The 16,033-nt window shown below is 48.2% G+C and overlaps 3 protein-coding genes across 3 annotated transcripts; 1 reads left to right on the top strand and 2 right to left on the bottom strand.

The window, feature by feature from the left end:
• Positions 1 to 977: 977 nt before the first annotated feature.
• On the bottom strand, positions 978 to 4,864 carry LOC132457423 (pecanex-like protein 1). The gene is made up of 2 exons (XM_060051723.1): positions 4,296 to 4,864; positions 978 to 2,164 (listed from the first exon to the last, which is right to left on the bottom strand). The coding sequence occupies exons 1-2, from the start codon at positions 4,446 to 4,448 to the stop codon at positions 1,946 to 1,948; spliced, it is 372 nt and encodes a 123-aa protein (XP_059907706.1). The 5' UTR covers positions 4,449 to 4,864; the 3' UTR covers positions 978 to 1,945.
• A 199-nt stretch (positions 4,865 to 5,063) lies between these two features.
• On the bottom strand, positions 5,064 to 10,690 carry med6 (mediator complex subunit 6). Its single transcript, XM_060051658.1, has 8 exons — positions 10,553 to 10,690; positions 10,045 to 10,204; positions 9,617 to 9,708; positions 8,266 to 8,360; positions 7,795 to 7,903; positions 6,806 to 6,921; positions 6,653 to 6,680; positions 5,064 to 6,029 (listed from the first exon to the last, which is right to left on the bottom strand). The coding sequence occupies exons 1-8, from the start codon at positions 10,572 to 10,574 to the stop codon at positions 5,896 to 5,898; spliced, it is 756 nt and encodes a 251-aa protein (XP_059907641.1). The 5' UTR covers positions 10,575 to 10,690; the 3' UTR covers positions 5,064 to 5,895.
• Positions 10,691 to 11,106: 416 nt separating this feature from the next.
• LOC132457372 (tetratricopeptide repeat protein 9A) lies at positions 11,107 to 15,666 on the top strand. The gene is made up of 3 exons (XM_060051656.1): positions 11,107 to 12,259; positions 12,967 to 13,149; positions 14,454 to 15,666. Exons 1-3 carry the CDS (start codon positions 11,761 to 11,763, stop codon positions 14,534 to 14,536), a joined length of 765 nt encoding a protein of 254 aa, XP_059907639.1. The 5' UTR covers positions 11,107 to 11,760; the 3' UTR covers positions 14,537 to 15,666.
• The last annotated feature ends 367 nt before the right edge of the window (positions 15,667 to 16,033 follow it).

Below are 16,033 nucleotides of genomic sequence, written 5' to 3'. Positions count from 1 at the left end.
TGAATGGGTTGGAGATGTACAGCGCTGTGGCTAGCTCTGTGTTAGCATTATAAATGTGTGGTAGTTATGCAGCACCGTAGCTAGCTCTGTGTTAGCATTGTGAATGGGTTGGAGATGTACAGCACTGTGGCTAGCTCTCTGTTAGCATTATAAATGTGTGGTAGTTATGCAGCACCGTAGCTAGCTCTGTGTTAGCATTGTGAATGTGTTGTAGGTATTTAGCGCTGCGGCAAGCTCTGTGTTAGCATACACACTCCTGTAGTTTTCTAGCACTGCAGATGACTTGTTACGCAACTCTAATTGGAGATTATTTGGTTTTCTGCTTCCTGTCTGACATGGCTTTTTTTTAACCACTTCCCCTGTAGCTGGGTTTTGGTCTGACGCAGGCTGCCCTATTGACAGATGACTTGTCTGTGAGGCTTGGATTCTTTTTTATCGTGGCTTTTCACATAGAATTATATTTGCCTTGCCAAACTGTCAGCGAGCTAGGGGTCTCTGAATGCCTTTTACTTTCCCCAAATGGGTTTCTGAGCTCTGGTTTGTGGCTGTCCGGTGACGACCTTTGAGTCTGTAATTGTGACAACAGGCTTTACAAATGAACTTGGCTTGACTTCACTCTCCATTAAAGTGATCTGTGACCGATCGGCAATATTCCAAAGACCCATTGGCTGGCCTCCATTTTAAAAGCGCCAACACCGACGACGATCGAGGCCCGGACCCTTCAGCCTGCTGAACCCTCCCCCAGGCCCGGACCCCCCCCCCCCCTTCAGCCTGCTGAACCCTCCCCCAGGCCCGGACCCCCCCCCCCCCCCTTCAGCCTGCTGAACCCACCCCCAGGCCTGGACCCCCCCCTTCAGCCTGCTGAACCCTCCCCCAGGCCCGGACCCCCCCCCCCCCCCTTCAGCCTGCTGAACCCACCCCCAGGCCCGGACCCCCCCCCCCCCCCTTCAGCCTGCTGAACCCTCCCCCAGCCACCGTCTCCTCCCTGCGCTCCTCTGAGAGCCGTCTTCTTAGACGTTCACACCAGCACTCAAACTTCTGAGAGATGTCTCACGTCCATGGCTCCTATATAGGATACCTAATACGCCGCATACGCTATACTGACACGGATGCAGAGATATCGACGTACAGGACGTACAGGACGTACAGTGTGCGCAGGGAGTACAGCTCACCACTTTTAAAGTACATCTCCATTTGCTCGGTGACCTATCGGAGGAAACACTTCGGGTGTTGACAGAGAAGGGCTGCTCATTCGCCGAGGCTGATGACCTTAAGAGTAAAAGTGGCTCATCCAAGGAAAGCTTCAGGGTGGACCTGAAGAGACCCAGCGCCCGAGAACCTACGTCAGTCCTGTGGTTCTCAGCCCTGGAAATTCCTGTGCGCAGGAACTAAATCATATTATTTTTGTGCGCTCCACCGCTGAGGGAAACTTAACGTCTTCCGGTGCGATGCGTCACGGTGTGCTTCTCGTCCTGTACCACAGTTACACTTCATGCTTTCACAATAAGACTGTTAACCTTTAACCTAGTGTGTGTCAGTGTGCGTGATTGTGTGTGCGTTAGTGTGTGTTTCTGTGTGATTGCGTTTCCGTGTGTTAGCGTGTGTGTTTCTATGTGATTGTGTTTCTGTGTGTTAGTGTGTGTGTTTCTGTATGATTTTGTGTGCGTGCGTGTGCGTGTGTGCGTGCATTTGTGATGAGCGTGTGTTAGTGTGTGTGTTTCTGTGTGATTGTGTTTCTGTGTGTTAGTGTGTGTTTCTGTGTGATTGTGTGTGATTGTATGTGTGTGTGTGTGTTTTATCAAGAACAGACTTTCACAATAAAAGCCCCGTTGCGTTGACGTCGGTGACCGACATCCAGAACAGCCACCAGTACAGTCTCTATGACCCGTGCGCGTGTGTGTGCGTGCGTGCGTGTGCGTCTGTCCGCCCTGTCTGTGTGCGTCCCTCACCCCGGCCCGTTGCTGTCTTCCTGCCGGGCGTTGCCATCGGCGGGGGGGCCCTCGCCGCGGGCCCCGCCCCCCGGGGCCTCCTTGCCCCCCCGCTGCACCACCTCGCCCTCGTCCAGGGCGTGGTGCAGCCGGTAGTTGACCGTCTTCAGCAGCAGGAAGGTGGTGCCGATGACGCCGCAGTAGACCCCCACGATCACCCGGGTGGGCGGCAGGGCCTGTGGGGCCAAGAGCCACACGTTAGTGTGTGTGTGTCCCTCTCTGTGTGTGTGTGTGTGTGTGTGTGTGTGTGTGTGTGTGTGTGTGTGTGTGTGTGTGTGTGTGTGTGGCCCAATCCCAAAGTGAGCCCCGAGGACTAAGGACTCACAGACTTAATTGATCTCAGGTGATAAGTGAGTGGATGCGTGTGGGTTGAATAATTTAGTTGATTGTTGGCCTACACATACTAATCATTAGTCACAACGGGCTAAATTTGGCTGAATTATAAAAGGTATAAGTAGAAATATGAAGAGCCGTTTCGGAGCCAAAAGAGCAGGCTCTTGCTGGTGTGCTGATCCAAATGATCCGGCTCACTGAAAAAAGCCAGAAATTCCCATCTGGTCGCGCATTGACAATAGCCTTGTCTTGTTGTTTACCTTTCTAATTTCCAGATTTCCCTATGGTCTCCGCGGTAAACGTCACAACGCTATGAACTGTGGGTAATTCCCTTAGGTGAAGTCTGCACTGATGCGAACTCACGGAAAGGGCTCGGTAAGTGTGGACTCAAACCATAACGCCCTTTGGAATTCAACATTGGGACAGCCTTAATGCCTTAATAATTTGTTTCATGAGAAGGCGCATCAAAGTCCATGAGTCCGGACATTGGGATTGGGCCTGTGTGTGTGTGTGTGTGTGTGTGTGTGTGTGTGTGTGTGTGTGTGTGTGTGTGTGTGTGTGTGTGTGAGAACAGTGAATTAATCGAGTAGTAGTAATTGAGTTCATTAATTGATGGGTCAGTGGACATCACAGTATATGTGAATAGTTACTACTTCTGTTTCATCGGATAAAACCCACCGAGGCTTCTCTGAGCGTTCTCACCACCCGCTGGTTTGCACATGATTTGTTTACACTGGGTGTGATAAATCTATGCATAGAATCAATTTTAAATCAGCCAAACAGCCACACAATATGCAAGTAGTTGGGGTTGCTTTTTTTCTAATTCACGCTTCGGGGATCATGGCCATTTCAGGTCAAGTTTATCTAAAGAGAAACAGGTTGCTGTGAATAACGTAACTTCAAATAAACACATTTCAGAAGGAAGAGGCTATCAAACAGCAGTTTATAGCTGTACATCTGCCTTTCAGATTGTTAAGTGTCCTTTCAGACTGTTTATAACTGTGTATCTACCTTTCAGACTGTTTATAACTGTATATCCGACTTTCAGACTGTTTATAACTTTATATATGACTTTCAGACTGTTTACAACTGTAAATCTGCCTTTCAGACTGTTAATAACTGTATATCTGCCTTTCAAACTATTTAGAGCTGTATATCTGCCATACAGGCTGTTTATAATCATGTATCGGCCTTTACTAGCTATTCTGATCACAGCCAGGATACCACTGGTCTATTTACTTCCTCTCCAGGAATAGACAGCAGACCTCAACCTCAATATAGCCGTCACTATGCATGTATAAAGACACTTTAAATAGGCAGTACGTGTTCATTTAATATTTAACATCCTAATAAACTGATTTAAAACCAAACCTTCTGACAGCTAATGGCTCATCGAGATAATTCAACAGTAGTAGGTTTTAACTCGTGTTGTGATGGTTGATATCAGCACGATTGGATGGCTATTGATAAAGGAGGTGTTACATGAGTTCATTTACTCAATAGTGATGATCTTCAATCAGTGTACTGGCCAGGGTCACCAAGCCATGGGGGATGGGGCAAATACATCCTACTGAATAGAAGATATCCTTATATCAATGTATGCCCTACTTACAGCAACCAAGAGTAGTATTGTCAAAAGGGATTTCACAAATAAACAATAGAACTGTAGAGGGGTCAACCGACCCGTTGGTTGGCACACTTGCTGGAACAATTTGAGCGTCAGATTTGACACAATGCCATTAGAATCACGCATTGTTATGGAACGCTCCCGTATGAACCCACAGGCAAGGGGCTTTATTATGCATAGATTGTGTTTTAGTAAGGTTTAACAGCGGTTAAAACGGCTATATTAATGTTATGACACGGTGCATTGTTGTCTTAGTTTCCACAGAGGATCGCCTGGGACGAAACATTAAATCTATTTGACTTAATTGCCTTCCGGGGCGCTCGGCCAGTGAACAGACACACACTCACCATGTACAGCGTGAAGGGGAAACACAGCAGGAACAGCCAGATGTACAGATGCAACGCGTTCACGAACGTATTCTGATGGGGGTCGTAGTACCATCCGCCTGTGATCGAAGCCCACAGCCCCTGCCTGAGGATCTGTAGAGTTTGAGACCCCATGTTTGCACACACCCCGTCCAATCTCAACTGAGTGGAGGAGAATCAACGAAGGAAGGGACCGACACGTCGGGGAGCCGGTGGTCAGCACTCGGCATGACGAGAAGTGCTCTTGTCTCCAGACGTCGGCCTGAAAGTCCCCGCTGCAGCCATCTTCTCTGCAGCCAGCTGGGGCTCTCGCTCGGGTCCTCCACGGAGAAGCCTCCTATCCCACCACACCCTGCGCGCCGCTTCTTCTTCGTGGCATTCGTGTAACGCCGCTGGTGAGCCGGACTGTCACCTATCTTTGTCCATTTCTGCCCCGGATAAAACGGACTAAACGTTTTTAAAGAGGTTGCCTTATGAACCTGAACATGACGAGATGCGAAGGGATGAGGAAAAAGGCAACACAGAAACAGGAGTGAGGGTGAAATTTGTGCGTACACTTTCGTAGAATTAAAGCCCGATTGCGCCATCGTGTGGACAGATCTTTGCATCACGCTTTGACAAAGAACAAGAAATCTGTAAAATGTATACTCGACGGTTTAGGAAATTGACTAATTCAATTCGTTAATTGGTCAATTGTGTTTGTGAGGAAGTTATTGCACATAGGCCAAATTATTTCATAAATACAACACATTTCAAAACACATTTTATTTGACACAAAGTCAATCTTGCCATTCAAAATGCACTTTCATTTTTAACTGAATCAGATTATTTTAAACAAATAATAAAACACGAAGAATAACAGGATACGAATGTACTTTTATCAAAAACAGGCCAGCCAGCATTAGGTTTCTTGATCAAAACATCAAACATGTTGAAGACTGAAAAGACAACCCTTTCTTTGTCTTGCGATAAATCCCCTCACTCAGCAAAGCTCATGAGTAAGAATGACCTAATGATTCATTACGGAAAGAAAATACTGCTGATGTCAAAACGGCCCGCTGATGTCAGCCTTGCGACAGGCCCATACAAAACTCACTCAGCACAACGGGAAGGCTTTAAAAAGCTCTGACATCTTTACCACCAGCTGTGTTTACGTCTGTTAGCCATGACCAGCCACTTCAGAATCTACCCTATGGTGACATCACACGTGGGCGGGTCCACCCAGATGACCGACAGATACATGAGCCTACCAGTCGGTACAGTTCAGCCAGGTAGTGACATCACACGCCCACTTGTGATGTCGCTACTGGGTCGATTTTGTGGGATTACAGCTGCTTTGTAATGTAACCGCTGAAGAGTGAGAGTACAAGACTGTTTATGTGTGTATGTATGTATGTATGAATGTGTTTTATTGCCAGGGAAGCCCCCTTCCCAGCCAATCAAAAAACAAAACTACTTGGCATCTGATTGGCTGAGAAGGGGGGCTTCCCTGGCGCCTCCATGTCCGGCTTGAGGAGAGGCAGATTGGCTGAGGGTTGATCCACAGGGTTCCTCCGGGTTGGGGGGGGGGGGGGGTCCCTGATCACTGGAGTCGGGCTCTCTTCTCCGGGGGGGGTTTGCTTGGGGGGGCAGGGGCGGAGGTCTTGGTGGCCGGCTCTCGCTCCGTCTCCTGCTTCACCGTCTCTGCAGGAGGCTCCGGCTCCTTCTTCACCTCCACTACGAGAACGCAACACAAACACACACACAGGGATTAAAGAGGCACTGCACGCTGCACTGTGTATCTGGGTTCTGCTGCCCCCTAGAGGCTAAAACATTCATGGCACACTGAAGACTAAATCATTGGTTGATTAAGCCTAAAAAAAAAAAAAGTTTGGTTCCTGTTGGTTGTCAGTTGAGGTCATTGGTAGGTAGGGAATTAATTTTATTATTTTATTTTATTTTTTCCAGCGGCAGCGAATGATAGGCAGGTTGTTTTCATTTAAAAAGCGAGAAAATTCGCTCATCCTTGTACAGAATGAAGAGGTGCTGTACCAAAACGTAATTATAATTTGCTTTTTTATAAAGCTGATAAAATAATTTGGGTCGCACATAAATTGACAGGTTAGATCGGAAACCGGAACCAAACAACAATTTTTTTTAGGCCTTATCTCAAAGTGGGACTCGTTGACACTTATCGGTTTGTTTTGTCATTTATATAAAGAAGGTTGAGTGCTATTATTTTGGGATTTAATTAACTTGATATATTCAAATTGAATAAACTAGTTTGTTGCCGTCAAACATCTCAATGAGCAACGGTCTGAATTCTACACATGGTGTGAGCTTGAGGTCTGACTTCATACCTGGGATTGGTTTCTCGCCAGGTTTGGGCTGGGAAAAAAAAGATCAAAGACAGATTAGGGATGATAATCAAGCAAATCCGATGTCAGCCGGGGATCTTCTGAAGAACACCTTGTCACAGAAGAAGTGACCTCAGAGCTCAGAGCAACCCTCACCTGGTAGAATGTGGGCGGGAACTTGGAGCGGAGGTCAAGCAGCAGCATGTCAACGCGCTGCCTCTGGAACAAAGAGCTAGGCTCCTCCTTCTTCTTGGATTTAGGCTTGGCTTTCTCTGGAGGGCAGCACATGATAATAATAATAATACATTTAATTTAGAGGCGCCTTTCAAGACACCCAAGGTCACCTTACAGAGCATATAGTCATCATTCAAAACTATGTAAAACAGACTAGGAATAAAAGGAAAACAGAGGTTAAACATGAAGAATAATAATAATTAATAACACTCAAAGACGCCTAAAGTGAAGGGGGGACCTCACTAACCACCACCAATATGTAGCACCCACTTGGGTGATGCACGGCAGCCAATCGGTGCCAGAACGCTCACTACACACCAGCTTGTGGTGGAGAGTTAGGGAACACGCACGATAGGTGGTCAACAAACCTCCATGCTGTGTAGCTTTCATGATATATTTTGGTTGCATGACATTTGCATTTACACACAGGGCATTCAGCAGACGCTTTTATCCAAAGCGACTTAAGTACATTTGTAAGAAGAAAGAGAAACAAGAATATATCGCTGTCGGTAAAGAAAGGATGTTCAGAGAACCAATACAACAAAGATAGCTAGGATAAGATGCTACACAATACTAAGTACTATTTTTAAAGATATGATCTTTATAATTATGTATCTTTATTATAGATATTAGTCATATTTCAAGTTATATTCTGGGATTTGTGTCAAGCCTTAGTAAAGCTTTAGAAAAGTTTCCTTATAATTTCCTTGCGCTAAAACCTTCCTGATATAACGCATCACATTATCAAACTTCCAGGGACGGGTCATTCGCGTATGAGATCAGTGAATCATCCCCCAGAACTCCCACAGGCTGAGGGTTAAGATGAAGGAAAAAGGGCCCAAATCCACTGGAAGAAACCTGAAGATGGTGGGTTGGGTGTTGTGAGATAGGATTCTAGTAGGCAGACCCACCTCTCTCCTCCTGGTCTTTGAAGTGCCACCAGTAGCCTTTAGAGGGGTGGTAGCGGCAGTAGGACATGGCCTCGTCGAAGGCCGACTGGATCCCATGCACCGCGGACAGCTGGAACCACAGCATCACTCCCGTCATATACATACACAAACCTCCATATTTCCATAAGTGTGTGTGGCTTCATGCATTTGTGTGTGTGCAGGCTGTGTACGCGTGTGTCTGTGCGAGTACATGTGTACGTGCAAGTACGTGTGTGTGTGTGTGTTTGTGTGAGTGAGTGTGTATTCATGCATTTGTGTACACGTGTGTGTGTGTGTGTGTGTGTGTTGGTTCAGGGGTGTGTGTGTATGTGTGTGTGTTTGTGCTCAGGTGCGTGTTGGTTCAGGTAGGTGTGTGTGTGTGCGCGGGCCGCGCATGCATGCGTGCGTGCATGTGTGAGTCTGTGCGTGTGTGTGTGCACTGTGCACCCTCACCACTCTGGATCCAATGACAGAGCCCAGGTCGGGGGCCTGGTACACCACCCCTGCTATGATGTAGTAGTCAGCCAGCGGCACCGTGACGGGGCCCCCTTCAGGACAAGCGGGGATAGACAGCCCAGTGTTGGCAGAGAGGTTTCTTTGTGAACTTTTCCAAGTTGTGGTTAATTTTATAGCAAATCTCAAACTCATTGAGTCGCCTGATTACCAGTGCATAGACGCACGTGACTATGCCACCATTCTCTTCTGACATAATTCACAGCATGGATTATGACCACATAATAATCGTATAATCTAACATATATTAGTATTGGCTATCACAGAGATAACAGGGGATGGGCAACAAATTATAAGAAATGTTCAGCAAAGCATACAGCATGCTTGGAGTCACAGGTGCACGTCAGAGGAAGGCCATCAAGACCACCACAGAGGCAGCTGAGAAGGCCTCTAGATGGCTGTGGATCAAGAGGGGCGATCCGTGGGTGCATGCTACTTTAGACACAAGTTGGGACTTGATCAATCCCGGCTGGGTCGCCTGGTTGAGGGTGTATGATGTTTTGCGAGACCCGAAACGCCCAATGACCCCAGGTTCCATCACTGATGATGTGACTAAGTGCATCAATAGATGTATGTTGAACTACTTGTATTGGCTATCACAGAGATAACAGGGGATGGGCAAAAAATTATAAGAAATGTTCAGAGTTCAGATCCCATTGTCTGACCAATAGAAGATCCAATGCTTCTTGGACTTCTGTAGCCAGCCAGCTGCCGGTGTGGGTTGTGTGTGGGTGCCTGTCTCTCCTACCTTGTGTTGTGTGGGTGCCTGTCTCTCCTACCTTGTGTTGTGTCGGTGCCTGTCTCTCCTACCTTGTGTTGTGTCGGTGCCTGTCTCTCCTACCTTGCGTTGTGTGGTTGCCTGTCTCTCCTACCTTGTGTTGTGTGGGTGCCTGTCTCTCCTACCTTGTGTTGTGTGGGTGCCTGTCTCTCCTACCTTGTGTTGTATGGGTCCCTGTCTCTCCTACCTTGTGTTGTATGGGTGCCTGTCTCTCCTACCTTGTGTTGTATTGGTGCCTGTCTCTCCTACCTTGTGTTGTATTGGTGCCCGTCTCTCCTACCTTGTGTTGTATTGGTGCCCGTCTCTCCTACCTTGTGTTGTATTGGTGCCCGTCTCTCCTACCTTGTGTTGTATTGGTGCCCGTCTCTCCTACCTTGTGTTGTATTGGTGCCCGTCTCTCCTACCTTGTGTTGTGTGGGTACCTGCCTGTCTCTGTTCCTACCTTGTGAAGGTGTGGATGCCTATCTCTGAGGCCTACCTTGTGATGGTGTGGGTACCTGTCTCTGTTCCTACCTTGTGAGGGTGCGTGTCTCTGCTGCTTGCGGATGATGTACAGAATGGGCTCCTGGGCATGAAGAAGAATGTACTCCACACCCACCATCTGACTGGAAACACCAATAAACAGAAAACGTGTGTTGAACTTCCACAACAGAGAAAGGGGAACAGGCAATGAGAGACAAATCGTGCTTCATACATTTACTATTATAATTCAATATTTGGTCCTTTATCCAAAACAACTAGCACAGACAGTTCTATTAAGGAGCAGGTAGGGGTTAGACAGTGAATCCAGAATGATACAGCTCATTAAGGAGCAGGTAGGGGTAAGACAGTGAATAAATGATACAGGTCATGAAGGAGCAGGTAAGTGTTTGAGGGGGCATCTATCGTGCGTAATTATCAATTCATAAATCATGAATAAACATGAATCACGTTATACTAACTTCAGATGTTCCAGTGTGAGCCGCTGCATCTTGACCACCTCATTGTTGCAGGTGCGGTCGTAAAATGGGTTACTTCTCTCGGAAAAGTAGTCCAGCACGTTGCCCGGGTTGAGGATGGGCACCCATCCACTGTCAACCCACGAGATCCCCAACAGGTTGTCTGGGAAACGGAAGGGGTCGTCATCAGCCATACATATACTTAATTTGAAACACTACGGCCGTGTTAGGATGCGGTTGTAAAAGATATATTACATATTATTATAAATCCTAATGTGTTGCAGCGATTAATAGATCCGTATAAACATGTAGTTGATCATCCATCATTAGCAGGCTGCGCTGGCCAGATGAGGATGAGGAGGAGACCTTCCTCACACACTACCGACGTTAATCTCCGGTAGTCCTCGAAAACCAAATGCAAGCCAACAAAATCCATTCACCACACCATAGAATCGACTTAAATCGTAGCCGTGTTTTGTTCAATAGGACATCAGAGAGCGAGTGTAGCTACCTCTCATATCCCCCGCCGCCATGTTGTAAACAGGAGACGCTCGACTGGCGGCGCGCCGTGATGACGTACCCTAATTATAACTATTAAATTAAAGGTCTGCGGTCGAGCCGAACCACGGCTCTATTTCTATTCAGACTGCTCTACTGAAAAAAATATAACAGATAACTCACTGTATAATTTATATGCTCCACACGATAGTAAAAATGTCAGACGTTTAGAATAGCCTGCTGTGCGTGCGTGCGTGCGTGCGTGTGCACGCGCGTGCGTGCGTGCGCGCGTGCGTGTGTGTGCGTGTGTGTGTGTGTGCGTGTGTGTGTGTGTGTGTGTGTGTGTGTGTGTGTGTGTGTGTGTGTGTGTGTGTGTGTGTGTGTGTGTGTGTGTGTGTGTGTGTGTAAGAGAGAGAAATAAATGTATGTGATTAAAGTCATAATTGTTTATTTTCGAGTTTGTAAAATATTCAAAACCACTCTCATGTCATGACTGGTGCGTCATCCGCTAATTAGCCATTATGGCCGGTTAGAGGCGGACCTGATCGACTCCATAAGGTTTCATCAACGTATCATCATTCCCAAGGTCGGTTGAAACAGGGCCAGTTGGAGTTCCGAGAACTTCCGACGGACGGCATTCCCCTCCGTGGAGTCAGGCTGGGATGACATCATCATCTTCTCCCCAGAACCACTGCCCACCACACCATCACACCCCGTCACCGGGAGACGGGGTGTGCACGAGGAGCCCGAGACAGAGACAGCGAGTGAGAGAGAGAGAGAGAGAGAGAGAGAGAGAGAGAGAGAGAGAGAGAGAGAGAGAGAGAGAGAGAGAGAGAGAGAGAGAGAGAGAGAGAGAGAGAGAGAGAGAGAGAGAGAGAGAGAGAGAGAGAGAGAGAGAGAGAGAGAGAGAGAGAGAGAGAGAGAGAGAGAGAGAGAGAGAGAGAGAGAGAGAGAGACTGGTCCGAGTAAACAGGCTGTGTTGAAGAACCAATCGGAGAGCGTCAGACACCAACCCTCCACCGGGGAGCGCTCCGCCCGTTTGTTTCGCGCGCGCGGAGGGCGTTCATCTGCGCGTGGTTCTTCCAGCGGACGCACGAGCCGAGGAGCAGGATGCCACCAGCGACCCCGCATCTCAAATCCCCCCGTTGTTATTAGTCTGACGGCGCGGAACAACACAGATCCACTCGGAGCCTTCGCTAATACAGGACCGTCGGAAAGACGATGAGCGTCCGCCCGGCTGCCCAGGACGGGGAGGCTGCAGGCCCGGGGAGGAAGTGTGACAGCGGCGCGGCGGCTGGATCCCCGCGGCACCAGCAGCAGCAGCCACCCAACCTCCGCACCAAGGATGCCCGCTTCCAGCACCAGCAACAACAGAGGCACCACCACGGAGGGCCGCAGCTCCGGCAGCCGTCCTCCGCACACTCCGAGCCGGCCGACACAGTGCGCCGGGCGCTGGACTTCAAGACGCAGGGCACCCAATGCTACAAGGACAAGAAGTACCGGGAGGCCATCGGGAAGTACCACCGCGCTCTGCTGGAGATGAAGGGTCTGTGTCGCGTGCTGGGAGACCCGGACACTGGCTCTGCTGGGACCGGGTCCAGCACCCCCAAGTCCCCGCCTTCGCTCCTCCTGACGAGCCACGGTAAGTCCAGCCCGCTGACGGAGGAGCAGGAGGGGGCCGTGGAGAACGCGGAGCTCGAGTGCTACAACAGCCTGGCGGGTAGGAACCGTCGGCAGCGTCACCGTCAAATCCATCACCATCGCAACCATCACCATCACAACCATCAACATCAGCACCCCCATCAACATCAACATCATCATTACCACCATCACCAACAGCACCATCACCATCACCACCATCTACACCATCACCACCATCTACACCATCTACACCATCACCACCATCACCCTCACCTCACCACCACCACCATCAGAACCAACACCATCACCCTCACCATCACGTGCATGTTTCTTTTGATGTTCACTGTTGAAACCCATTTCGAAAATTCTCCAGAACCATATCAAACAATAATGAGGGTATGAGTCACCATGCTTTGATTTGATCTTGCAGTTTATAAGAATAAGAAAAATATTATAATAATGATAATATAATAACAATAAGTATCCATAGATACACTGTGAATACCTAATAATAGGAATAATAAGAATATTAATAATGGAATAATGTTTGCTCCATCACCTGTATTTCGATTTTACTATTATGTAACGTGTATTTAACCAGCGGCACATAACGCAGCCTACACAACCTTTCCTTCAAGTAAACAACTCCAGACAAATGTAACCGTGCACCTCCACGTTCAAACATCGACCATTAAACCATCCAGCGCACCGCAACCCAAACCGTGCTGCGTGTGGTGACGCGAGCGGACCCTGCCCTGCTCCTCTCCTCCTCTCTCCTCCACACAGCCTGCCTGCTGCAGATGGAGCTGGTCAACTACGAGCGAGTGAAGGAGTACTGTCTCAAGGTGCTCCGGAAGGAGGGGGAGAACTTCAAGGCCCTGTACCGCTCCGGCGTGGCCTATTACCACCTGGGGGACTTCCAGAAGGCCCTGCACTACCTCAAGGAGTCCCACAAACAGGAGCCGTCCGGTGAGAGCCCGCAACCCCCTCGCTCCCAGACTCAAGGCTTAAGGCTCAGTTATGGTTCCGACGCAATGACCAACACAGACGCTGCGTCGGGTTTGAGCGAGCGGACCAATCGCAGCCCGACCCTCTGCGTCGCCTCCACGTAAGGTTACAATTTTTGAGTGGACGCAAGGAGGGTCCGCAAGGACGCAATGGGTCCGCAAACCCCCTTGAGTTACGTCGACGTTGAACCATAACTAAGCCTCCACTCGGTCATAGTTCACCTAAACCCTTTTTTTAATGCACTGAATGTACGCACTTTTTGTGTGTTGTATGTCCTTGCACTTAAAAATAGTACTCACATTGTGTAGCATCTTATCCTACTGATCATTGTTGTATACGGGGAATGGGTTCACCTTGCGATTGTTAGTTGCTAGGCACTTGGACTTGGTTCTATAAACATCCTTACTACGTATACCGATAGCGAAATATTGTTGTTTGTCTTTCTACTGACAAATGTACTTATTGTGAGTCACCCTGGATAAAAGTGTCTGCTAAATGCCCTAAATGTAAATGTGAATCTAAATGTTTAGGAATTTAAAGGAGCTGTATGTAAGTTTGAAGAGCTGATATTTTGAGTGTAATTGCTTAAAATGACCTCACCCTCCGTCAGATGATGTTAGTGAAGGAAATGTGATGTGAGAATATCGGTTTCGAGGTGACTATGCCTGGCTCCTTTTATGAGTCTATTTATATTTCCATAGTTCCCTGCTCATTCCTGACCAATCAGAGCCTCTCTACCCTAATTGGTCCAGGAAAGCCATGTTGCCTGTCAATCACAAGTGGGCGGCTGCAGCGCTTGTCACTGTTGGAGACACATGGCGAGGGAGGGAGCAGAGAGGGACGGGACGTTTTTGTCTTGGTTTCGCGCTCTCTCCCGCTCTCTCTTTATATTTATATTTACATTTACATTAACATTAAGGGCATTTAGGAGACGCTTTTATCCAAAGCGACGTACATTTGTCCGAAGAAAATGAAACAATATAACTGTCGGCACAGTAAGGATGTTCATAGAACCAAGAGCCAAGCCCTAACCATCACTAGGTTAACCCATTCCCCGTATGCAACAAAGATAGCTGGGATAAGATGATCTTATCCCAGCTATCTTTGTTGCATCTTTTTCGTCAAAGCTTATCCTCCTTAGAGATCTTATCAAGATCTATGAGGAGGATAAGCTTTGACGGTAAACGGCTCACCTAGTGATGGACATGTCTGGGTCGCATCCCGCCCTGCGTACCAAACGGCTGTGTCCCTCTCTCCGCTCACAGACACCAACGTCATCCGATACATCCAGCTGACGGAGCTGAAGATCCGACGCACCGCCCAGCGGGACAAGAAGGAGGCGGCATGAACCCCGGTTTGCCTAAGAAACCGCACCACCCTCCCCCCAAACCCCCAAACCCCCAAACCCCAACCCCATCCACCGACCCACCCCAACCGAGACCCTCACCAAACCCCATCACCCTCACCCAACCCCATCACCCCACCTAACCCCATCCCCCCCAACCACCAACCAGGCCCAACCACCAACCACCAACCCGGCCCACACCTCCCAACTGTGACCACCCAGACCTTACACGCACCGCGCCGTCGGTGTAGCTACAAAGATGCATCTGACCTTTTATTCAGACGACCCCCCGTCGCTTTCCGACCTCACCCGGGCGTTTGTCTCTCACCTCGCTCGAGCTACACGCCAACCCTTTTCCCTCGAGGGTGTTGTGAATATCGTTTAACCCCCGTAACCCTCTCGCAGTAGTCGTAGGCTTGTGTAGAAAAAAACGCGCTCCGTGCTGCCGTCTCGCCGGTGTGGAGGAGTGCGACACACTGCCAGTCAAAACATCGCACTCTCAGCCCCCACCGAGCCAGAGTCCGTGGGCGACCAGAGCAGCTTCACCTTCACACCTTCCCTTTACTCAACATGTTTTTATTATTGGCATGGCGTGCGTGTGGGTGTGTGCGCATTTGTATTTCTGTGTGTGTGTGTGTGTGTGTGTCTGTGTGTGTGTGTTTTTGTGTGTGGGAGAGTGTGCGAGTGTGTGTGGTTGTGTTTCAGAAAAAACAACATCTACTTTTAAGTCAACTGAACAGTATTTTTTAGAAGGACTACGACATATATACTGTCGATAGGCCAAATATCTAAGAACAAAGTTGCGTTTTCCGGTGAAAAAGGGACTCTTCCTTGAGGGTAAAAACCCGACCAGTGTTTGGGTTGGCTGTGTGTTAACCATATCACACATTCTGTGTATATATGGGATAGCCCAATATTTCTTTGGTTAGCTGTGTGTTAAACATATCACACTCTCTGTGTATAAAGTGTATGAGCTAGCCTGGCCTCCTTGCAATGGGCGCCGCTATGATGGAAGATGGACGTCATTCTTGTCCTGTTTTCTTAATGCCAAACCAAGCACTTCAATCACACTGCATAAGATATATGTACAAGCACACTGTCAACAGATCTATGTAATAAAGATAAATAAAGATATCTACTGATTAAAAATGATTTACTTGTTGTTCATCTTCAAATCTTCATTGGTTGCAATCCTGGAGCACTCTACACCTGCTATACACACACTTGGGGACATCTGGTACACACAAACGGTATCAAAACCTGGTACACACACCTGGTTTACACACCTGGTAAACTTACATACACACCTGGTATACTCCGACCCATTAAGACACCTGGTCACTTTACACCTGGTACACACACCACATATACACACCTGGCAAACTTACAACTGGTACACACACCTGGTGCATTCAAACCTAGTATACACCTGGTACACACACCTGTAAACACAGCTGTATACACAACTGGTACATACCTGTTTACACTTTTCGTACATAC

Source organism: Gadus macrocephalus, chromosome 5, assembly GCF_031168955.1.
Source record: "Gadus macrocephalus chromosome 5, ASM3116895v1".
Lineage (NCBI taxonomy): Eukaryota > Metazoa > Chordata > Actinopteri > Gadiformes > Gadidae > Gadus > Gadus macrocephalus.
This window is presented reverse-complemented; position numbering and strand designations above follow the sequence as displayed.